Source organism: Bos indicus x Bos taurus, chromosome 28, assembly GCF_003369695.1.
Source record: "Bos indicus x Bos taurus breed Angus x Brahman F1 hybrid chromosome 28, Bos_hybrid_MaternalHap_v2.0, whole genome shotgun sequence".
Classification (NCBI taxonomy): Eukaryota; Metazoa; Chordata; class Mammalia; order Artiodactyla; family Bovidae; genus Bos; species Bos indicus x Bos taurus.
The window spans coordinates 4,783,328-4,809,086 of NC_040103.1; the positions used below are offsets into that span (position 1 = coordinate 4,783,328).

Genomic DNA, 25,759 nt, shown 5'->3' on the forward strand with positions numbered 1-25,759 from the left:
CTTTGCATCCCTGTCTAATCCAAGTGTTAACTGGTCAGCCTTCAAACTCAGGCCAATTGGTAGAGAGACAGTCACCTTATGCAGGGGTTAGGTTTCTTTTTTGGTGTGCCATGGGGCATGTGGGATCTTAGTTCTCCATCCAGGGATTGAGCCCAAGCTCCCGGCAGTGGAAGTGTGGAGTCTTAAGCACTGGGCCACCAGGAAAGTCCACGGGTTGAGTTTTAAAGGTGGCACTTAAGGCAATTATTAATTACCTATAGGGACTTCCCTGGCAGTCCAATAGTTAGGACTCAGTACTTTCAGTGGCCCGAGTTCAATCCTTGGTCAGGGAGCTTAGATCCCACAAGATGCACAAAAACAAAACAAAACAAAAAGCACATTGAAAATTGCCCCTGAAAATCTCTTAAGTTGCCCATGAAGTGAAGTATATATACTTATATATATATGTGTATATGTACTCCCTGATTTGAGTATACATAAATGTACAACACGTAAGCTCCCCTGGAGAAGAAAATGGCCACCCACTCCAGTAGTCTTGCCTGGAGAATCCCAGGGACAGAGGAGCCTGGTGGGCTGCAGTCCACAGCATTGTAAAGAGTCAGACATGACTGAAGAGACTTAGCCCAGCACAGCACAAATGCACCGTGCATGATTTTTAATGGAAAATTCATGCAAAATAGGACTTTCCAGTATTTTTAGTGCATTACAGAGTTACACAGAACCCACCTAGCTGAATCCTTGGAACTTACCTGCAGCACCTTGAACCAGCCCGGCTGCCCTCTGCTCTGTCTCACACAGACCAGCTGTTTTCCTCCTGCTGTGCTCGCCTAGCATCCAGCGCCATCTGGGCCCAATTCTGCAACCCCTCAGAGCAGATCTTTGGGCACTCTTGTCTCTCTAGCCCAGAGGGCACAGAGGTGGGCATGTCACAGAGGACAAAGCAATACACTCTGTCCAGGAGTCAGCCATGTGTTTCTGGGCACCAGGCAGCCACGTGCGATTATGCGGGGTGGTCCTTGTCCCTCTCCGGCCCCTTTGCCTACATCATGGAAAGCAGTGACAACATTGTAGTCTTTGTTTTAAGTGAGTCTCTTAAGGTTTTTATTGGTGGAAGGTAGATAGTAAAAAGAATTACATAATTAAAACAGCATAGGTGTGAAACTGGTGGGGCTCAGTTTATGAAAAGGTGGACAAACCTGTCTCAAAAAATTCAGCTGTCAAAATGGCAGCTGTCATAACAGAGGCCAAGGCCACTTAATGTCTCTGTTCTCAACACCTATAATTAAGAACAAGCCCAACAGGGATGTACATTCAGTATCTTTTAATATGCTATAATGGAAAAGAATGGGGGGATAAAAAAGGAATGTATGTATACACCTGAAAAGTGAAAGTGTTAGTCACTCAATCGTGTCCGACTCTGCGACCCTGTGGACTATAGCCCACCAGGCTCCTCTGTCCATGGCATTCTCCAGGCAAGAATACTGGAGTGGGTTGCCATTCCCATCTCCAGGGGATCTTTCCAATCCAGGGATCAAACCCAGATCTCCTGCATTGCAGATGGATTCTTTACCATCTGAGCCACCAGGGAAGCCCCATATATATGTATAACTGAATCACTTTGTCGTACATCCGAAACTAATACAATATTGTAAATCAACTATACTTCAATAAATTTTAAAAAAGAAAATGTCCATAGGAGTTTCATCTACTCTAGTTCCTGACTTTTATTTTTTAATTTAAATTTATTTATTTGTAATTGGAGGATAAGTGCTTTACAATACTGTGTTGGTTTCTGTCATATATCAGCATGAGTTAGCCATAGGTATACATATGTCCCCTCCCTCCTACCTCCCACCCCGTATTTCCTGATTTTTAAACACAATAAATCTATTTTCATAACTTTAAAGCTTACTTCCTGTTTGGACTTCCTTGGTGGTCCAGTGGTTAAGACTTCACCTTCCACTGCAAAGGGTATGGGTTCGATCCCTGGTCAGGGAGCTAAGATCTCACATGCTGCAGGGCCAAAAAACCAAGACGTAAAACAGAAGCAATATTGTAACAAATTCAATAAAGACTTTAAAAATGGCCCACATTAAAAAAAAATCTAAAAGAAAAATACCCCCAAATGAAAAACTAATTCCCTGCTAAAAATTTAATGGGATCTTGAGGTGATAACAGGGCCATCTGGTGTTGTCTGTAAAATAAAAAACTCAGCGGTGACTTCCTATTTTTTCTTTTTCATTGTGGTCAAAGGGTCACTATCCAACTCACATATTTATAACATGACCCTGTGATAAGGAGAAACTGCTTGCTTATCTCTGGGTCCGATGATAGAAAGAGTATCAGAAAAAAGACACTGCAATCCCTCAACCACATGGAGACGCGTGAGGAAAATGACACTTTAATCTGTGGTGGAGCAGGTTCTGTCTTCCATTAAACCTGCAGCCCTACTTTATTACAGAGTGGAGCCAGTTACGGATGACTCACTGGGAAAGTGCATTTTATGATCTTGTCAGAAGAAATGGTTTCACTGGGATCATTTTAAGCCAATGATTTTATACCTACCTCCTCCTAAATATCTAGGACATTAACTTATTAACCATTCTAGAGTCAAAGCAAATGCATTTTAAATACCTAAAACAAATACCAGGAAACCATGGGGATTGGAGAATAGATTTTCTGTTGGCATTTAGTGTTTTCCCATACCAAGGGATCAATCTCAGCGGATTTCGTTAAGAAAGGGCTCCATCCTCTCCCTGCCCCCTGCACACGGAGCCTTCATTTTGTTCCACAGGAGGGAGAGTAAGCATGTGGGATGGAAGTCAGCCTGATTCTTTCAAAACCAGGCTCATGTCTCTTTGATGAGGTCCTGGCGCCCAGCCTGTGTGAAGCCATGTCCCCTCCGTGCAGCTCTGGGGGCCGATCCTGGGTGGGTTTCGGGGATGTGGCAGCCTAGGGAACAGCAGCCTGGTAGGAAGTGATGTGGAAGAGGGATTTCTGAGTGTGTGAGTGTGTGTGTGGGGGGTGGGGGGGAGTTGCAGATCACCTTCTATTGTAAACCCAGGTGATCCTTTCTAGCTTTCTTGTCAGTGTCTAACCCTGCTGACACTTGGAGACGTTTCACCTTTCATTTGCTTTTCTGTAGACCCTGCCCTTCTGGGGATCCTGCTACTTCTCTGATCACTCCATCTCTGTCATCTTTGCCAGCTCCTCCTTCTCTGCTCATCATTTTAAGGTTTTGTTCCTTTGGGGATTCTGTCCCCAGCCACTTTTTCTTGCCATGCTACATGGTTGGCACATTAGGTGAATAATGGCCCCCAAATAGCCATGCCCTGGTCCCCAGAATCTATGACTAGGTGATGTTACAAAGAGCTCTGCACATATAATTGAGTTTGAGGATCTTGAGGCGGGGAGAACGCCCTGGGTTATAAAGAGCACAATCTAATCATAAGAGCTTTTGAGAGCAGAGGACTTTCTAGGCTGGAAGCAGAGAAGAGATGAGGCAGGAGGAGGGTTGGAGAGATCTGAGGTGGGAAATGACATGGGGTTGCTGGCTTTGAAGCTGGAAGGAAGGAGCCCTGGGCCAAGGCATGTGGGCAGCTTCTAGAAGCTGAAACCCTACTCCCGGCTGGGTCCCTATTCTCCACCTTGTGAATTCCTACCCCTCATGACCACCTTTTATGGGTCAGCTCCATTTGGATATCTTAAGGTCATGTCCAAGTCTACCTGTTAGAAAGTGAGCTCATTTTCTGTCCTCCCAAATCTTTCTTTTCTGGTGATGCCCATTGCCATCAGGCTTGCCTTTTCGTCTCATTTTGCTTCTCATGTAGTCTCACCTCTGCTGAGTGTTTGTTGAATTGTTACCATCTTAAGGTCTCTTCTGACCACCATATTTACAACGGCTGCCCTCAATACACATATGGTCCATTTTCACTCACAGCAGCTGGTATATCATACCTACTTCTTGGCTTCTGTCTCTCCCCACTTGGAATGTAAGCTGCATGTCTATTCTATTTTATTCATTCTATTTAAGCAATAACCCAGTAGTTCCCAAATAGCAAGTACTGCCTTAAACATTTTTATAAATACCCACTGATTTCTCATTCTTCTGTGATGCTTATAGCTTCTCTGATAGCGCCCAGTACAGAGTGGCTGCTAGGTGTGCAGTAGTTGAGTGAATAAATTCAGCCCAACACAAAATCCTGTCAGTTCTGTTTCCGTACTAGTTCTGATATCAACCTGCCTTTATTCACCTGTAGGCACTTTCTGGTTCCAGGCCTCCCTCATCACAGCAGCAGTGTTCCGCTGATCTGGCTGTGTCTCATCTCATCCCCTTACAATCCATTCTGTACGCTGCAGAGAAATTAATGGACTAGGAGACCAGGTCTGTGGTGCTTCCTGGTAGACCTTTGCATGCCCCTTCTTTTTAAAAATTTTATTTTTTGGCCACACTGTGCAGCATGTGGGATCTTAGTTCCCCGACCAGGGATTTGAACCTACGCCCCCTGCACTGGGAGCTTGGAGTCTTAACCACTGGACCCCCAAGGAAGTCCCTGAATGGCCTTCTTGCCATGCTTTCTCCATCTTTGTTTCTCACCCTCCCCTCCTTCCTTACACTTTAATCATCTGTGGTCTCAGCTTCCGGTTTCCCAAATATGTACTTTCTCTCCTTACTTCCAAGTCTTTGCACATGGCTTCTTGTTCCCTTCCCTCTTGCTACCTGCCTTGCTCCCTGCTCATCCCTCCTGTTTCTCCCTGGCTGTTCCCCTCCCCGTGACGCCTCTGTGGCCTCCATCCATCTCCACCACGGGAAGTGCCTACCTTCTTCTCACCAGCTAGCCCATCCTGGCCTCTGCCAGCATGCTGTAAAAACCCCTTTACATGGGTGATATCCTCATGAGTTCACAAGGTTCTTGAGGCACTGGGCTGGTGAGCGGGGTCTCCTTCAGCACCTCGAACCCCAGCTGGCACCTAGCAGGGACTCAGAAAGTACCCGTGAGCCTGTGACTTGGCTTCTTGGGGCCAGGTGAGCGCAGGCCAGGCGCTCTCGCCAGCCAAAGGGCCACTTGTTCTGCCAGGATTGATTTACAAGCGCAATTATATGTGTAAATGCATTTTCTCTGTTCTGCCTTAGGACCCAATTTTTGAAAATTAGATTTTAAATGTCCCATCCTCCTCACTCGAATTTTCTGCTGCTAGACAGTCAGCGCATAATTTAAAATGAAAGGCATAGAAAATTGGACTCATTTAGTTTACTCTACTTGAAACCCATGTTAGGCTATTTTTAAATTCTCACGGATCCTGTGCTCGTCAGGGTGTGGGAGAGGGAGCAGAGACAGGGCACCGGAAGCTGCTGGAGGTGTTGCTGCACTCTGTTGTAATACCTTCGATTTTCACACTAGCGTTACCTTAAATACAATGTCCGGAGTCAAAGCCTGAAAATCAGAGCCAGCCTCAACACGTGCTGTACTTTTGTTCTCCACTGTGACAAGGGGCTGTGGCCAGCTTGCCCTCACTTCTTGGGGAGTGAGTACTGACCTTCTGTCTTCTGCTTACAAGCCCACATGTCCCCGTCTGTCCTGTGCCCCCTGCAGACAGAGGATGGGAGCAGATGAAGATGTGGGTGTTCGCAGGGGCTGCCAGCCACCCACTTACAAACAATGCTCTCATAGCCGTCTCTGTAAACAGATGGAGGTGGTTCTCCTCACCCACAGTCCTGAGCCCCTGCTCTCGGATTAGGAGTTGGTGCCAAACCTTCTGATTTCACATCAGTTTCTACCTGGAGGTGCTCTGCTCATCTGGGTGTGAGTTTGAGGCTTCTCGCAGGTGGGTGGAGCTGCGTGTTGACACTGAAGTTGACTGTGTAAGGCACCAGTGTCTCCTAAAGCTGGTAACACAACCAGCTTTCCAGGGATGCCGAATGCCCAGTGCCTGTGCTCATGACTAGGCTGTTTTCACCTGTGCTTTATAGAGCAGGAGTGGGGCTCAGCACGGAGGAGGGCAGGACCATGAAATCAGACACACTTTGTAACAGAGCAGCTACACAAGCTAACTAATGGACACGCACTGAGAACCACTATGGGGGCTGGCCTCCTGAAACTTGAATTCTAATGGGAGGAGCAGAAAAGTAAAAGTAGCAAACAACATGCATGCTGAGTCGCCTCAGTTCTGTCTGACTCTTTGTGACCCCATGGACTGTATGTAGCCTGCCAGGCTCCCTGTCCGTGGGATCTTCCAGGCAAGAATACTGCAGTGGGTTGCCATGTTCTCCTCCAGGGGATCTTCCTGACCCAGGGATTGAACCCATGCCTCTTACATCTCCTGCATTGACAGATGAGTCAATCTGGGAAGCCCGTGTAAATGAACCCATAAATAAAATAATTACAGGATGCTCTAAAGACCTGCAGAGTCGACAGTCAGGGATCAGACAGTAAATAGCTGAGTGACAAACAGTCAGTGGCTCCAGGGGAAGTGCCCTCTAAGGAGGTGACATTGAAGCTGAAGCTTCAAGGATAAGAAAACCACCCCTGCAGGGGGTACAGGGAGGAGCCTGCTGGGCACGGATGGGGAAGAACCCAGTGTGTCAGTGAGGCCAGACGTGGGTAGAGGGGAAGGGTGGACGAGATGCGGAAGGGGAGACCTGCAGGCATCGTGGAGGGTCTGGGTATTGTTCCAAGGTCAAAGGGAAACCAATGCAGGGTGTTAAGCAGTTTTTTTGTGGGCTCTCTCTCCAATGAGAAGGACCCGTGTGAGGAGGGGGAGTCAGGGCCCAGCAAAATGGCCTGGAGGAAGGAGAACTCGTGGTCGCCATCTGAGCTCTGTGCTCAGCCGTCTCCGCCTCTCAGCTCTGCTGCTGGGAGGAAATGGAAAATGCAGTAGCCAGATGTGACAAACCTTGGTTCAGGGTGTCGTGTTGGGGGCCACAGAAGCCCAGCCAGGGTGGGCATTCCCAGCCCCCAGCTCACTACCCCTGTGCTGAGCCCCCAACACTGCCTTCCTGATTCCCGGATGCTGCCTCCAGGAAGGTACCAGCTGGATGTCTCATAACATGTTCTTGCTGGGCTCTGATAGATCAAGGATTATGTTCCCTGTCGGCTGTCTTGATAAGGCTGAAATCTACCTCTTTCACAATGTCGTGTTCCTAGCTGATAAGGCCTGTCTCTTTCTTCCCCCTTGTCCATTATAGAATTAACTGCAAATGTTGGTGAGAGCAGGCTCATCACTAATACACACGGGGCTGGGGGCAGAGATACAGCACGTGGCGTGCAGACTGTAGATCTGGATATTTAAAGTTGTGAATCAGTCTAGTCAGTGGCTAAATACAGCATGTTCTATTGTCTTAAGCTGAGCTTTAAAGTGTAGGTTTTGTTATTACTCACATGTGGTGAGGCCAGTAGCTCAGATCAATGCCATTGAAAAGAGAGTTTGTTACTCACGGCTCCCAAGAGGAGGGACAGTCAAGCTATGCAGAGTCCTAGGAGAAGCACCAGCATGGTCAGGAGGGGGCAGAGAGAGGGGGAAACTTGGGCAAGGGGGCTTTACTGAGGTTTGTGGGGGAAGGAACAGGTGAGGCAGGGTCAGTAGAGCAGGATGGGCCAGTCTGAATCAATTCAAGGTTCTGGGGTGTAGGGGCTGTCCCTGGCTGTCTGTTAGCTGGCCCTGGGTGATCAGGGTTAGTACGGGGTGGAGAGAGCCTACAGAGGAGGTGGTTGGGTGCGGGCTGTGAGACGGTTGCTTTGCTGTGAAAGGCTTGCCCTCAGGTGAGGTATTTTCCCTCTCTAGGAACTGGCCAGCCCTGGGAAGGGAAGTTCTTCCAGGATCAAGAAGAACCAGATGTCAAAGCATCGTAAAATAAAGAAAGTAGAAAATGTGATTAATAGCCCTGACAAATATAACTCTTTAATGGCTAGGGGACCAGGTAGGAGAGATGTGGTTTTGATCCCTGGGTTGGAAAGATCCCCTGGAAGAAGGAAATGGCAACCTACTCCAGTATTCTTGCCTGGAAAATTCCATGAACAGAATAGCCTGGAGGGCTGCAGTCCATGGGCTCGCAAAGAGGTGGACATGACTGAAGCACCCACACACGTGGACGTGGGAGGGGCAGACCTTCTAGGATCAGGAAGACCCCAACGGCAAAGCATCCTCAAGTAAAGAAAATAAAAAATACGATGAATGCCCTCGACAAATTTAACTCTTTAATGTGTGGGAGACCGGGATTTAGAATTCTTGGATCCCTTGTATTCTGTGCTGGAAAGTAGAGGTGAGGGAGAGAGCTGCCACAGCCCCTGGCCTCCCCATCCTTGCCCGTCTCTATCATCTGTCACCACAAGCACCTCCCATACGAGTGTTGGACAGCCAGCTTGCATGTCCTAGCTCTGGCCACTCTTCTGTGTGGCCTGAGGCCCCTTTCTGGAAGGAGAGGGGGTTTCCTCTGGACTCTGGGCATACTGTGGGCACAGGGCTTTCTTGTACTCGTCGTAATGCAATCTTGGATTCAAGAACTTTGGAGGATGAGTTGCTTCAGGGCAGAAGCAAGGGATTCCATCCAGGCTGTTTTCCTGTAAGATTTTATATTACAGGAATATAATATATATTATAGTATGTGATTTATTGGTATTATTATTATAATGCTCGGTCCCTCCACACCTGGCTTGCGTTTGTCCTGATGAAGCAGATATGCAAACGTTCATACTTTTCCCCTGTTAGTTTTGTAAAACTATTTTATCACCCATGCATCGTCTGAGCGTTGAAGGAAGGGACAGGCATGTTTGTTTGGCGTTCGGCTTCTGACAAGATTTGGTCCATAAGCAAGAAGTGCCCAGCAGGTGTGGACTGGTTGTGGGGCCGCGTGATTTTGACCCACGGACCTGGATGTGGGCACCCTGTGTGTGTTCAGGGCGGAACCTCAGAGCCAACTGAAAACCCACTTCTTCTGTAAAAGGCTTGAGAAAATAAGGCCATGAAAAAACTGTTGTGTTTTTCCAAAGTGCATGTATTAATAGAAGATTTACCGGGATAATCATTGCATTCCACCATGACTTAGAGTTTCCATCTGGTCTTCTCAGGGGTGTCTTGTTGAGGTGTCTGATCTCGTGGGGAGAGGCGGGGTACTGTGAGCTGGGCCCTGGGGCTGAGTTGGCTGTGCTCATGCCTGGGCGGTGAGTGACATGCACGGATTGGACAGGCACGCTCCTCGCCCAGAACCTCGTGTGGAACCAGACTCCAGGTTTCCCACATGGGGTGTACTGCTGGTCCCCGTCTGGCCTTTATTTAGGAAGTAAAAAGCCAGTTCACTTGTGGACTTTGTCACAGCCTGTAACAGCTTCCCAGGTGGTGCTAGGGGTAAAGAACCCTCCTGCCAATGCAGGAGACATAAGAGATGTGGGTTAGATCCCTGGGTGGGGAAGATCCTCTGGAAAAGTACATGGTGACCCACTCCAGTATTCTTGCCTGGAGAATCCCATGGACAGAGGAGCCTGGCAGGCTACAGTCCATAGGGTTGCAAAGAGTCAGACACGACTGACTTAACACGTGCACACACACACAGCCTGTAAGAGGTTGGGAACATCTGTGTGGCCCACACGAAAGGGTGGGTTTTCACGGTTTGGGTGCCTGGCAGGCCAGCACCCGGAGCAGAGATGAGCAGCAGGCCAATGGTCTGTGATGCGGGTGGCCTTGTGGATGGATTAGTGCCTAAGATGCGGGCTTTGAAATCATCCCTGTTTATTTCATTCCTGTCACAACCCTGTGTCTTTTTCCATATGTTTTGCTTTGATTTAGAGACTGAAGTATGCCCTGAGAAGTATGTCCTTCTCAGCTGCAGGTAGCCTGCATGGCCCCCTCTCTCCTTCTCAGGCTGGGCTGCATTTGTGTGTCCTCCACCCTCCAGCCAGGCTGCCTAGGTGGCAGTGCTAAAGAATCTGCCTGCCAATGCAGGAGACAGAGGAGATGCAGATTTGATCCCTGGGTCGGGACGATCCCCTGGAGGAGGGCATGGCAACCCACTCCAGTATCCTTGCTGGGAGAATCCCATGGACAGAGAAGCTACAGTCCATGGGGTCGCAAAGGGTGGGACACGACTGAGCGACTAACACTTTCATTTCTTTTTTAATCTTCTATTAATACATGCACTTTGGAAAAACTCTAGTGTTTTTTCACTGCCTTATTTTCTCAAGCCTTTTACAGAAGAAGTGTGCTCTCAGCTGGCTCTGAGATTCCACCCCTAACACACACGCTCAGGGTGCACATGCCCAGGTCTGTGTCTCTACCCCACAAACGAGCACGCACGTGTGCACCAGTCTCCAGTAATTCACTCTTCGAGGACCTCAGTTGCTCAGCATCCTGAGAATCTGTTCTGACTTCCATTTTTATCAGGCTATTGATTCCTTGAGAATATTCACGTGTCTTCCTCGTGGCGGCTTCCCCTGTGACCAGCACAGCATTGCCCCCGGGGGGAGAGGCATGAGGTACTAGGCACCTTTTCTGAGCCCAGGACTGTACCGGGCTCTAAGGGTTCAAAGGACGTAGCATCCATGGCTCTAGCAGAGAGCTGGGCGTGGCCAAAGTGACCTCAGTGTCTCTAGGATGGTTGTAAAGGACTGCAGGACCCCAGAGAGGAGGAGAGCATGTGGGAAGAGGGGCTGCAAGGCAAGAGAGCAAGGACGCCCTTGGTGGGCAGAGAGCAGAAACATTTGGGGAGGGTATTCCTGGCAAAGGGAACAGCAGGAGAGTCTATACTGGCCCAGATCGGTGTCCTGGAGGCTGCGAGGCAAGGGGTGGGGCCTTCGGAGCTGTGCGGACTCCCTCCTTCCCTCCTCTGCTGACCTTTGAGTGTCACCCGCCTGCCGTGACTGAAGCCTGGCCTCGGTGGCTGCAGCCCTCATTCTTCAGCATGAGCCGGGGGAGGCAAGGGCCTCTTCACTTAACACGGTTTGGAAACGCTGGGGTAGGAGCCTGATGGCCCCTCAGTGGAGGGCCGACTCTGCTGAGAGAGTGGTGGAGGGGGGGTGGCTAGGACCTGCTGGCAGGGGGCTAGGTTGATGATGAAACTGATGAAGGTGTTAGTGATGAAAGCATTAGTCACTCAGCTGTGTCCGACTCTTTGAGACTCCATGGACTGTAGCCCACCAGGCTCCTCTGTCCATGGCATTCTCCAGGCAAGACTACTGGAGTGTGTTGCCATTTCCTCCTCCTGGGGGTCTTCCTGACCCAGGGTCTCCTGCATTGCAGGTGGATTCTTTGCCATCTGAGCCACCAGGGAAGCTTGATGATTATTCGAGTTCAAAGAGAAAGGTGTGGTGCAGGGAGACCCTCTCCCCGAGGAGGTGGTCATGGGTGTGATATTCCATGGGGCTGTAAGCACAGGAGTTGATGTTAAAATCTTGCCCTCCCCCTCCCTATCACCACACTGCCAAAATCTGGGTGCAAGTTACTTCCCAAGACGGTGCAGTGGGATACCTCCAACATAGAGACACCGTGTAGCTGGGGATCTTATCAGCTTCACACGGGCCAGTCCTTGCCCTGGAGCATGTTCTGAGTTTTCCAGCCAGAATTCTGGGGTCTCTTTTCCAAGGGCTATAGCTCACACAGACCCTCAGTCCTAGGATGCTTCTGTGGTCAAATAGAGAGAGTCCAGTTTCAAACCTTTAATAGATGTTAAGCCTCAGCTCTGGAGGGAAAAGTACATACTTTCTGTGAAATACAGAAGTCCTTCAGTGAAGTTCATAAATTATGTTCTGTAATAAATGAGCAGCAGTATTGCGTATTTGAAAAAAACGTAGACTCTGGAATTAAGCCGAATGAATTATTTTTATTTATGTTTAATGCATTTTCTTCAGGCTCAGTCTCCTTACCCTCATAAGGGATTTAGAGAGTTACTGTGAAAATTAAAGGCGGTAATGCACAAAGTGAAGCCCCACACCAGCATCTAGTGTGAGCTCGCTTTCCTTCGCTTAAGAAGATCAAGGTAATAGATTGGGAGTCTGGGATTAACATATACACACACTGCTGCTGCTGCTGCTGAGTCACTTCAGTCGTGTCCAACTCTGTGTGACCCCATAGACGGCAGCCCACCAGGCTCCCCCATCCCTGCGATTCTCCAGGCAAGAACACTGGAGTGGATTGCCATTTCCTCCTTCAATGCATGAAAGTGAAAAGTGAAAGTGAAGTTGCTCAGTCATGTCTGACTCTTCCAGACCCCATGGACTGCAGCCTATCAGGCTGCTCCATCCATGGGATTTTCTAGGCAAGAGTACTGGAGTGGGGTGCCATCACCTTCTCCGATACACACACTACTATATATAAAATAGATAACCAACAAGGACCTACTGTATAACACAGGGAACTTGACTCAATATTCTGTAACCTAAATGGGAAAATAATCTGAGAAATAATATGTATATATAACTGAATCGGCTTCCCTGGTGGCTCAGCGGTAAAGAATCCGCCTACAATGCGGGAACCACAGGAGACATGGGTTTGATCCCTGGGTCAGGAAGATCCTCTGGAGGAGGGCACGGCATCCCACTCCAGTAGTTCTTGCCTGGAGAATCCCATGGACAGAGGAGCCTAGCGGGCTATAGTTCATAAACTGAAGTGACAGTGCACATAACTGAATCACTTTGCTGCATACCTGAAATGAATGCAATATTGTAAATCAACTATGTTCCAATATAAAATAAAAAAATAAAATCAAGAAGATCAAGTGTGGATTTGGGCTTAAAATTTTTTAACACTGTTTAAGAATATAGTGTTCCACTTTAAAAACAAAGTCCCCAATTCTATTCCTTGTCTGCCTTTAGAAAAGAATGAAGAGAACTAAATCCTGTGGGCGTCGGTGGGGTGTGTGCCATGTTTGAGGGAAGAAAGGAGAAAGAATCAGACTTGAGGGTATAGTCTCAAGTGGAGAGTCCCAGGCAAAACTAGTAAATAGACTTTTTAAGCAACTTACACAATATTGTCAATGGATGTCCAGACCACAGCTCTTCCAAGTATATGCACTAGGAAGAAAGCAAACCCAAGCCCTTCTGTCAGCAGGGAGAGCTGGGGAGTCGGTGGGAGGGCTTGATTGTCAGGGGTATGTGAGTGGGGGTGGCTAAAGCGGGCAGAACTGACAGAGTTCGCATTTTTCTCTCTTGCTTTCCATACCGGGAGTGCTTGGTTTTCTTTTTGTCACTGAATAGTGCTGATTTATTAGGCCGTGTGCTTCAAGGGCATGGAGAGATTGCATGTAGGAGCAAGTCTGAACAGGGAAAGTGAGAATTAACTGTATCAGATGATACCCAATTAACTGGTGACAAGCCCAGCAGGTGAAATTGGAACCGGGCTTTATCTGTTATGTAGAGTGAGTGCTTGCTGTATAGTTAACTGTTTTTAAACCTGGGGGAGCTTCCCTACTCATTCTCTCCCCTTTCCTCCTGCCCAGGATCCCTTCCCATCTAAGCAGTCACCGTTTCTATTGACATGAGTATCCGGACTGAGTCTCTGAGATGCGCTCTGGGTTCAAGGGTGACAGGGCTTCTCCTGGGGCATCACACAGCGCGGGACTGTGGAGGCGGAAGCATACACATCAACACAGCTCAGAGGAACTGCTTTTACTTTCTTCACGGACAACTGAATCACATTATGATGCTCCAGTTCTGAAAAGGCTTTCCTACCCTCTGCCTTTGAAGTTACCGTAATAGCTTGACTCATATCGCCCAAAGGAGAAAATCTGGATGAAGCAGTTAATCTTTACATCCACTGCTGGGAGTGGCCAAGACAGGTGATGGAGGCTCAGAACCTGTGCTTTCGGACCTTCGGACCTGCCTATCTCCTGTAGCCAGCTCGTGCGCTACACTGAGTGATCTACATGTAAGCTCAGGGAAGAGTGATTCAGAAATGATTGGGAAGATAAAGCGATGTGGCATTAAATGCCTGTATTCTAAAACACAAATCTTATTTTATGTGCACCTGATGCTTTGGATTATGCACGCCTCCTCCGGCTTCAGCCAGTGTGGAAAATCCTTTAAGATCTCTACTCAGTCGGTTCCACCCGAAGTCATGTTTACCCCTTCAGGCTGGGCTGAATCTCCTTCCACGGTGCTCCCAGAGTGACAGATGCTTTACCTTTCCATCATTGGACCGAATTCGTTGCTTTTATTAGCTATCTGTTTGTCTGTCTTTATCTCCAAACCTGGTTTTCTCTGGGCTGAGAGCAGTGCCACATTCAAGTCTGTAGCCGCAGTGGCTAACGCACAACCTGGCATGCAGTGGGCACTTCAGAAATGTTAGATGGGTATAAGAATGAGAGTCAGACGGAACCCCAAAGAGAGGTCTGCTCTTTGTTAGCATCTGTTAATTTGGTGGGACCCGCATCTGATCACTTTTCTCTTCTCTGGAAATCTGGTTTCAACATCAGAGAAAATTAACAACAGCACACTGAATGATGTCCTGCTGATGAGAAGTGAGTCCATTGCTAAGTTAGTGATGGTGTTTCTTTAGTTCCAACCCTAGAGGATGTTCACATCAACAGAACTCAGAATAACTGCTTTTACTCTTCATGGATGACTGAATCATATTACGATGCTCCGATTCTGAAAACTGATAGACCAGTCTGAAGTCTAGGAAGGATTATAGCCTATTTAACTTGGGATCTCTCTCTTGAGAGTTCTATGTGAATGATCACCACATACAGTGATGGCAGGAAAATGCAGTAAAAAAAATCTATAGAGGCAAATAAAATCTTCTTGTAAAACCGCATGAATATGACATTGTGGGAGGAGTGACTCAACCTGAATATAAGACTTGGAAAATTAAGTAATCATTCATTAATCATTTTCTCATTGCAAACTACTTAGAGGGCTTCCCTTGTGGCTCAGTTGGTAAAGAATCCATCTGCAATGGAGATCCAGGTTCAAACCCCGGGTTGGGATGATCCCCTGGAGAAGATCCCCTGGACTACTCACTCCAGTATTCTTGCCTGAGAAATCCCATGGACAGAGGAACCTGGAGGGCTACAGTCCATGGGGTTGTAAAAGTTGGACATGATTTGGTGACTGCACCACCACGAACAATTACTTTGTCTATACTCCTTGGCCTATACTATACACACACACACACACACACACACATATATATAATATACACACATGCATATATATCGCATATACATGTATATATGTGGTATGTATATATATATAAGACACACAATGGTAATGTATTTTATTCTGATATATTAGCAGTATTCTTCCCCACAGTTGATGTACAATTAGGTTTCCATCTTTTGATGGCTGTGTTTTGTAATTGCTAGTGCTCTTTGTAACTCTGACTTTTTACAGCAGTCTTTGGCCTGTCCTGAATTTAACATGTTTGAACACCGACTTCATTTTGTTGGCAGCCGAAATTTCACATGCATTTATTCAGTGTGCATTTCCTTACTCCTACTGCGTTATTTCAAACTGAGGTTGTGATTTGTAACAGTGGGCTCTGGAACTGTCCTTCACTAGCTGTGTGACTTTGGTCCCTTTGTTTCTCTACGCCCAAAATGAGGATAATAATGGCTGCTGCTGCTGCTGCTGCTAAGTCACTTCAGTCCAACTGCACGTCCGTTTTTTCCTGTTGTTCCCTCCCTGGATTTTGGTTGATGCTACTTCACTATTTCATCTCCGTGTCTGGCTTAATTACCCAAGTAAACAGAAGTGCTTCCATTAGCTCATGCGGAAGAATGGCGCTTCAGATGGTCAGAAGTTTCTCAGAATTCTGAAATTCTTCCTCTTTCACATCTTCCTTCTGGAAGATTTCACTAATGAGAGTTCATCTTATCTAAATTTGTCCTTGAATGATGATCTTTGAAATCTGATGATTTATTTTTGTAAAATGAGGTCCTACCTCACTTGTTACTTATTTTAGAAAACGTCAATAAAATGGGTAATGTTAGAGAAAATTTGTGATTGACGCTAAGCTGATGAGGTCCCTTTGCTTCCATTTTCAACTTTGAGGTTATATTGTACTCATCTCATGATGCTGTCCTTATTAACTGAGGTGGTGGGGCTGAAGCTCTTTGGAACCACTGCGTCATTCAGTCTCATGGCAGGTGTTACTCATTTCCCATGACAAATCCTCCTGTCCTTCTATTACACAAACAAAAGATCTAATACAATGAAACTCAGTTAGACCTTTTTCCACTTGACATTCTCCTATCTTATCCTGAAAAGGATATTGCTGGTAGCTTGGTAATTTTTTTCAATAGACTTGGAGGGATATTTTTGGATCATCAGTTATGATGAAGATTTACAGAAAATGTTGCTATGCCCTCCAGGGAGTTGTCAATGTTAGCATCTGACTCCACCTTGCTCCCTGGGCCCCTCAAGGCCATGTCTCTTTTATACTTAAACAGTGCCTAGGCTAGTGTATTGCATGAAGTAGGACCCAAATTCCATTCCTGTAACATTGATTTGTGTTTGTGTCATGCACTCTGATAAATGTTTTTGCAGATTTTCTGTGTTTAATGATCAATTGGTTCTTATTTAATTGGATTCATAAAACTATTTCATTCTGATATTTTGGCCTGATTCTGGATTTCAGATTCCCTTAGCATGTGGGGAGGAGGAAGTGTTCCTGTCTCTTCCCCATCAGGATGCCTGGTGACCCCTGGTCTCCTTTTTCCTTTGGTACTCAGCTTCCCTTGGTGCTGAAACCATTTACCTCAGGTTGGCACTTGAACCCATGTGGCAGGATTCAAACCCAGTCAAAACCCAGGGTCTTCTGAGATCACAGACCTGGTTTCAGGATCTAATGAAGCTCAGGTTCTTTATGTCTCATCACAGAAGAATTCAGTGAGACAAAGTGATAGTAAGACGTGGATTTATTCAGAGAAAAACACACTCCACAGACATTGTGCAGGCCGTTGCAGAGGGTGAGTGTGGTGACCCTGAAATGTGGTGTGGTTAGTCTTTAGGGGCTGGGTAATATCATAGGCTAATGAGTCGGAGGATTATCCCAACTATTTTGGGGAAGGGGTGGAGATTTCCAGGAACTGGGCCATGCCCACTTTTTGGTCTGATAGCACCTTGGAATCGTCCTGGTGCCTCTGGGTGTGTCGTTCAGCTTGCTGATTGAGGATGACTTGTCTGCCATTTTGGGCCCATTTGATTCTAATTGGCTTATGCTGTGTGCTTGGGCTGTATCATTCTTTCAGAAGTGCCCTGCTCCCTTCCTTCCTGTCTCAGCATCATCTTTGGTTCTTGGGACTTGTCTCACCACCATTACTGTTCTCCGTGTCCCTGCTCTAAGATGCTGGGGAAAGGAAGGAGGAAGAGGGAGAGTGAGAAGAAAAGACGAGCTCTGTTCCCAGTGTGTCTGCAGGCATCTTTTAGGAAGTTAAAAACCTAAACTCCCCATCTGCAATCTGGGCCTCTCTGGGAAGGTGATGAGTCAACCCAGGAATGAGTGAGCAAGGCTGGCCTGGGTGATGAGTCCAGGATCCAGCAAAAGCAATCAACACAACATCCTCTGCAGATGGCAGCCTCTGGGCAAGTGGACAAGATGTTCCTGTGGGTCCAGCAGGTCACTAACTAGAGCTTCAAGTGCTGAGATGACTCAAGTATTTACTGCCTGATTTCTTAACAAAATCATTTATAGGGTGTACCTCTGGATTATTTTGAACTTGAGAATATGGCTTTCTTGTCCTCAAGGGAGGTGCTATGAATTGTTGTCCCTTGGATAAAAGGTGCTATCACAGTATAATCATAGTTACATGGAATCATCAAGGTTTTCTTAAGTTACTCTCACTCCCAGTGTGATGACATCTTTCCTCCTTGCTTCAGTTGCCAGGGTCTTCCAAGTGTCCATCTGTAGTTCAGACCTTCTCCAAGGCTCATATATCCAACTTCATACTTGACAGCCCGGCTGGATATCTAATAAACCTAAATTTATCATATTCAAAATTGAACTCTTTTTTAAAGTTTTTCAATTGCTTTGATTTTTTTCCAGCTTTACTGAGGTGTAATTGACAACATGAGATATTTAAAGTGTACAATGTGGTGTCTGATATACATTGTGTAAGAATTTCCCCTCATCGAGTTAATTAACACATATGTTTAATTAACACATATGTTTAAACATAACCTCATATGTTTACCTTTTTTTTTCTTTGATGAGAACACTTAAGTTCTACTTTCTTAGCAAATTTCAATCCACAATTAACTCTTGCTTGTCTCCTCAGATTGGTTTCACCTGAGATCTTCCCATCTTGGTTGATGGTAACCCTGTTTTTATTTCAGGAGCTCAGGGCAAAAATCTTGTACTATAGTCATTCTTGACGTGTCGGTTTTTTACACATGCAAATCCAGTCCATCAAGAACTCCCATTGTCTCTAAAGTATACCTAAAATCTGCCCCTTAGCACCACCTCCTTCTGATGCCCTTGTCTCAGTTCCCATCAGCTGACCTCCCTGTGTCGCTCTGATTCTCTCACTTGCTGCCAGGATCTGTTCTTGGCACAGCAACCAGGAGCCAATTTATTGCCATTCTTTTGCAGTGCTTTGCCATTTCTCTCAGAAGACCCCAAATCCTGACATGCGCTTTCCAGTTACTAGAGCTATGGAACAAATTTTCCACCAACTTAATGACTACCAACTATGTCTTACATGCACAAATTCTGTGAGTGAGGACTTTAGACAGGGAGCAGTGGAGATGGCTTGTCTCTGTTGCATGAAGTCTGGGTGCTCCCTGAGACTGAAAGGCACAGATCATCTGGAAGCTCACTCATTCGCACATCTGGTGAGTGATGCAGGCTGTAGGCTGAGATCTTTGCCTGGCTTTTGGCCTAAACAACTCTGCATGGCTTCTCAGTGTGGCCTGGGCTTCCTCACAGCATGGTGGTTAGGTTCCTAGAAGGAGGAGAAACCCAGATTGGGCCCCTAACCTCAGAAGCTATATAGCATCCTTCCTGTTACACTCAACGGTGGGAACAGTCTTAGCCTGTTCCATTCAAGGGAAAGGGAATAGATTTTCCTGCTTAATGGAGAGTGGCCAAGCTCTAGAAGCATGTGGGGGGCCAGAAAGATCACTGTGGCCGTGTTTGGAAGTAGAGTCTGCCTCAGTAGCCTGTGATTGGACCTGGGCTCTTTCTCTGTCTGCATTGCTTTACCCTGGGGGACCTGCTGCTCAGGCCATGTGTTGCTGGGGCACTCAGGCAGACTCCTGCCTTGGCTGGCCCTCTGCAGCTTTGCCCTCCTCAGCTTGCCGGCTCATGTACTCCCCCCACCATCTTCATGCTTTTATTCGAATGTCAGCTGCTCAGCAGAGCCTACCCTTGTAGCCGCATTCTGATCTCCTTCTCTTGCTTTATAATACTGACCACTCCCTAGTCATCTATGGAATGTTATATATTTATTATTACCCTCTAGAATGAAAGACCCAGGCATCTTTACTGATCCTGTTCACTGGTTTATACTCAGGGCTTACATAACAGTGTGTGGCACATAAAGACATAAAAGATGTGAAACGGAGTGTTTCTGGTTGGAATATTCTGAATTTGTGGTACTTATTCCTAATAAACCAGTGAGATCTCTGCTCTGAGGAACCATATCAGCCACAACTGAATCCTCAGGTTGGCACACAATCTGACACATAGTAGAAACTGAAAACAAATGTTTAACTAATTTATTTGGAGAAAAATTTAGCACAACTTAACTTGTAGGTTTTCTTCTATTTCTTTGCACTGATCACTGAGGAAGGCTTTCTTATCTCTCCTTGCTATTCTTTGGAACTCTGCATTTAGATGGGTGTATCTTTCCCTTTCTCCTTTGCTTTTCTCTTCTCTTCTTTTCACAGCTATTTGTAAGGCCTCCTCAGACAGCCATTTATCAGTGCAAAGAAATAGAGGAAAATAATAGAAGGAAAGACTAAAGATATCTTCAAGAAAACTAGAGATATCAGGGAACATTTCATGCAGAGATGGGCTCAATAAGGACATAAATGATATTGACCTAACAGAAGCAGAAGATATTAAGAAGAGGTGGCAAGAATACACAGAAGAACTGTACAAAAAAGATCTTCATGACCCAGATAATCACAATGTTATGATCACTTGCCTAGAGCCAGACATCCTGGAATATGGAGTCAACTGGGCCTTAGGAAGCATCACTATGAACAAAGCTAGTGGAGGTGATGGAATTCCAGTTGAGCTATTTCAAATCCTAAAAGATGATGCTGTGAAAGTGCTGCACTCAGTATGCCAGCAAATTTGGAAAACTCAGCAGTGGCCACACAACTGGAAAAGGTCAGTTTTCATTCCAATCCCAAAGAAAGGCAATGCCAAAGAATGCTCAGACTACCACACAATTGCACTCATCTCACATGCTAGTAAAGTAATGCTCAAAATTCTCCAAGCCAGGCTTCAGCAATACGTGAACCGTGAACTTCCTGATGTTCAAGCTGGTTTTAGAAAAGGCAGAGGAACCAGAGATCAAATTGCCAACATCCACTGGATTATCAAAAAAGCAGAGAGAGTTCCAGAAAAACATCTATTTCTGCTTTATTGGCTATGCCAAAGCCTTTGTGTGGATCACCACAAACTGTGGGAAATCCTTAAACACGTGGGAATACCAGACCACCTGACCTGCCTTTTGAGAAATCTGTATGCCGGTCAGGAAGCAACAGTTAGAACTGGACATGGAACAACAGACTGGTTCCAAATCGGGAAAGGAGTACGTCAAGACTGTATATTGTCACTCTGCTTATTTAACTTATATGCAGAATACATCATGAGAAACGCTGGGCTGGATGAAGCACAAGCTGGAATCAAGATTGCCAGGAGAGATATCAATAACCTCAGATATGCAGATGAAACCACCCTTATGCCAGAAAGCAAAGGAGAACTAAAGAGCCTCTTGATGAAAATGAAAGAGGAGAGTAAAAAAGTTGGTGTAAAGCTCAACATTCAGAAAACTAAGATCATGGCATCCATTCCCATCATTTCATGGAAAATAGATGGGAAAACAGTGGAAACAATGATAGACTTTATTTTGGGGGGCTCCAAAATCACTGAAGATGGTGACTGCAGCCATTAAAATTAAAAGACACTCCTTGGAAGAAAAGTTATGACCAGCCTAGACAGCATATTAAAAAGCATATTACTTTGCCAACAAAGGTCCGTCTAGTCAAAGCTATGATTTTTCCAGCGGTCATGTATGGATATGAGAGTTGGACTATTAAGAAAGCTGAGCGCCGAAGAATTGATGCTTTTGAACTGTGGTGTTGGAGAAGATTCTTGAGAGTCCCATGGACTTTAAGGAGATCCAACCAGTCCATCCTAAAGGAAATCAGTCCTGAATATTCATTGGAAGGACTGATGTTGAAGCTGAAACTATAATATTTTGGCCACCGGGTGTGAAGAACTGACTCATTGGAAAAGACCCTGATGATGGGAAAGATTGAAGGTGGGAGGAGAAGGGGATGACAGAGGATGGGATGGTTGGATGGCATCACTGACTCAATGGATGTGAATTTGAGTAAACTCTAGGAGTTGGTGATGGACAGGGAGGCCTGACGTGCTACAGTCCATGGGGTGGCAAAGAGTCAGAAATGACTGACCAACTGAACTGAACTGACTGAACTTGTAGGTTGGTGCAGCACAAGTCAATAAAATAAGAGGCCAACTTAAACAATATATATTTCACTCTGTGTGTTTCTGTTTTAGCTATTAGCTATTAACAACTAATGAACCAGAACTTTTGTTGTATTCCCATCTAAATATTTGCTTTCTTGATGAGGAATTTTAAGTTACTTTTTCCAGTTTCCAGTACAGCCCCTGTACCTCAGTCTATATCAGAGCTTTCTCCCAATGTACCATATCTCCTTTACATTAGTAAAGTGCTTCTTTGGCCCATTGAGCTTTGTGTGGGTGACAGTTTCTCGGTGGTGTTTGACTCTTTGTGAACCCATGGACTGTAGCCTACCAGGCTCCTCCGTCCATGAGATTTCCTAGACAAGAATACTGGAGTAGGTTGCCATTTCCTTCTCCAGGGGATCTTCCTCACCCAAGGATTAGACCTGGGTCTCCTGCATTGCAGGCAGATTCTTTACTGTGTGAGCCACCAGGGAAGCTTTAAGAGTAATCTATTCCTTCAACATTTGGTGTAATGAGGCACTGAGTTTATCTCTAGGAGAAGCTGACCTCACAGCTTGGGAGCTGAGCAGTTAATGCCAACTTATTGGCTGGATCGGATTTCTATTTGAGTTTTAATGAAAGGGTCTGTAATCTTCAGCTACCACTGGTGAAGTTATCTGATTCATTGCTGAGATGGAATGTTCTTCTCACTTTTATGCTCTTTCCCAAACTCTACACCAAGCACTTAGCTACCAAGTGGGCAGTGGGAGGGGCACAGAGTACAATGGGATCCACGCCAGACATGTAAAGAGCTGCCTTTGAAAGCTCGTGGTGAAAGGCCCCACACCTTTTCTCCTGACTCCAGCTCCAGTAGCACCTGGAGGCCTCAGACCCTTTTCAACTCATCCCTCCAGACAGCCCCTCCAGTGGCTTCAGGTGTTTTCCAAACATAGGATGTTATCACTGGCACCTTGACTGTGATCCTTTGAGTTTTGGCTTTTAGTTGAGCAGTTCTGGGTTTTGTTCAGTCTTTGACTCCAGTTGCATTCATTTTGGATTTTTGTTTTGCAGAAACCAGTGTGAAGGTGAATACTATGAAGTACATGGAAATGCTTGAGGAGAAACTGCACAGGTAAGGATGGTAATTTCTTCATCGCAGACTCAATGGTACGTCTGGATTCTTCATTGTAACAAAATTTAGTGAAAGCAAGGAAAAAGGCTAGCCAATTCTGTTATAAATTAGCAGAGTAAAACACACACAAAAAGGAGTTCTTTGAACCCCATAACAGAAGAATCAGGTGTCATACAAACATCTCCCAGCACGTTTTTCTTTTTATAAAATGTAAGTAGATTAAGAATTTGAAAAGTGTCTGAGGGAGATCACAAGAGAGTTTTCATGTTTCAGAAGAAGAAGAAGAATCTTCCTTGGTATGTTCAATTCAGAATGTATGCCTTGGTCTGTCTTCCTGTTCTTTTAAATGTCTGAAGTGGGTGTTATGGATGTTGACCCAGCGTATATATGTTTTGGAACCATAGAAAAATGCACATCTTAGGTTCTGTTTTGAATCTTGAATCAAAACCAGCATGAAAATTCTTGTGCCTTTTTTTCTTAACCCAATTAGGCATTCAGATTTGAGAAACATTAGGGATGCTGCAGCATGTCAGGATGTTTCTGGATTTTATGGATGTGCACTCATGAAAATAAACCCCAGCCACCAGGCTCTGTTCCTAATTAAGGAAACGCGTACAAAAATGTAATACGTGCTTTCTTCCCTGGGACTCATTTAGCTTTATGGAAAATGTTTTGCTACTATTTTGGAAATTGTTAAATAACTCTTTAAATAGGCTATGCCTTAAACCTTTGTCTGCCAGGGTAATGCCGTCGGCTAAAATACTGCTTCTCCCTTAAGATGTTAAGAGGAGCTGCCTTGCTGAGCTCCGCTCTGCAGGGTGAATTCTAATGCGTGGAAAGCAGGTTCTTCCAGCCCCAGAGGTGTGGAGGAACCACGACAAAGGTAGTCAGTAGTGTGTATGGGGTGAGAGAGCGTGCAGGTAAGAGGCATCCTCTGAGAAGAGGTCTCTCCTTCTTAGAAAGGAGGTGCTCCCCTGGCTCAGGTGTGCTGCCCTGGCTGGCACCTGCTCTCCCACATGTTCTGCTGGGGAAGGTTTCTGCACATCCCTTTTGATCTTAACTCTAGTTATCATGCTTTAGCCATAAACAACACACACACAACAAGTGTTCTGTTAGGTGACTGGACGGTAGGTTGGGGTTGTAAGATGTGGGTATGGGTAGAGGGTGCCCATTTATTGTTCTTTTATTGGAGGATAATTGCTTTACAATGTTGTGCTGGTTTCTGCCATACAACACCGTGAATCAGTCATAATTATATGTATTCCCGCCTTCTTGAGTCTCCCTCCCCCCATACCACCCCCTTGGTCATCACAGAACGCCAACCTCACCTTCCTGTTCTTTAACAGTTTCCCACTAGTTATCTATTTTACACACGCTAGTATATGTCAGTTCCACTCTCTCAACATGCCCTGTCCTCTCCTTCCGCTACTGTATCCAACATCCATTCTCTGTATCTGCACCTCAATTCCTTTTCTGCAAATAGGTCCATCAGTATTGGTTTTCTGGATTCCATATGTATGTGTTAATATACTGTATTTGTTTTTCTGACTTACTTCATTCTCTGAAACAGGGTCTAGGTTCATCCACCTCACTACAACTGATTCAAATTCATTTCTTTTTATGACTGAGTAATATTCCATTATACATATGTAGCACATCTTCTTTATCCATTCATCTGTTGATGGATATCTGGGTTGCTTCCATGTCCTGGCTATTGTAAACAATACTGCAAAGCACACCTTTAAAAATTGCAGCTCTATCACTTACCAGCTGCCTAACCTCAGGTAAGCACTCACCTACCTTCAGTTTCTTTATCTATAAAACTGATGGATGGGTGTGTGCATTTTATTGTTCACTGTATATAAAGCACTCTTATGGTCAACTGCCAACAAAGGTTCGTTCCTTTGCCTCCTGCTACTTTCCAACCTTCCTTGCCCTAATCGTCAGACTGGCTGAACAGTCATGCACAGCATGCATCTTTCCCCTCCAAGCCGGGCCCCTCTGCTGCGTATGCAGTCAGGGAATGGCCTTTCACCCAGCTGCTTGGGCCGTCCCACCTAACACCTGTGTGGAACCAGGACCTCCATTCACTACCCCTTCCCTCCTCTGCTCCTTGGAGTCAGTCAGTAGTCCTGCCACGTCAGCCCGTGTAGGATCCTCCTGCCTGCCTGCATTCACCACACTAGTGTGGATCTCCCTGAATGACACTCACAGCTACTTTTTACATTTTTTTCTGTGTCCAATGTTGCCCTTTCTACCCCATTCTCCATCTGATCTTGAGGGAGCATCTTAAAACACAAATCTGGTCCTTATGTATCCCCATCCTCCTAAGGATAAAAGTTACATGTCCCACCGTGGCTTCTGCCATTCTTCCGTGGGAAGAACGGTGGGACAGCCTCTGTGGAGGTCGTTTAGTATCAGCCATCATCACTGGTCGCCACCCTACTCCATGCCTGCTGATTCCCTTATATTCCTCAGTGCCACTGTGGTGTTTTTCTAGAGAAAACGTAATTCAGAATGGAAAATGGTCAAGGGACATTGTTCAGGGGAGAATTCGGTTGAACCATGTGAAATTACTGATATTAGACCATTTTGACCTAGAAAATGACAATTTCTTATGGTTCAACCAAGTATCTAGTGATTTGGAATCATCTGCAATAGGTCAGATGCTACGGCCTGAGACTGGCCAGTCTGCTTCCCCATGACACACCAGCCCACGTGTGGACATGAGAACTCTCACCTCCTCCTTGGCATATGCTCCAGGGGGCTCTCTTATCTCCACCCTACCAGCCCTCCATCTGTATAAGCCTTGTTCATCCTTCACGTTTTAGACATCTTCTCTTTGAAGCCCTCCATAACTCCCCAGGACCAAGTCATATGCTTGCACTGAATTATTCTCATTTTCAAAGTGCTTACTGTCAGGTATGGAAGATTACATGTCTTGTTCTGAATGTATCCTCAGTGATTTGATAGGTTAGAATAGTTTAGAGTGGCAAACGATATTTGCTGAACGAATAATTGAATAGACGAATGAAT

General features: G+C 45.8%; 1 protein-coding gene across 3 annotated transcripts in view; it reads left to right on the top strand.

The window, feature by feature from the left end:
- Nucleotides 1-25,759, top strand: part of DISC1 (DISC1 scaffold protein) — a 427,041-nt gene that overhangs the window by 313,310 nt on the left and 87,972 nt on the right. For all 3 annotated transcript variants that reach the window (XR_003509171.1, XM_027530484.1, XM_027530483.1), the window contains one exon: nucleotides 22,663-22,723. Coding sequence is in view for 2 of the 3 variants with exons in the window: in XM_027530483.1 (XP_027386284.1) it covers nucleotides 22,663-22,723 (61 nt within the window). In the remaining variant the exon portion in view is untranslated. Of the gene's footprint in view, nucleotides 1-22,662; nucleotides 22,724-25,759 lie in introns of those variants that run through there.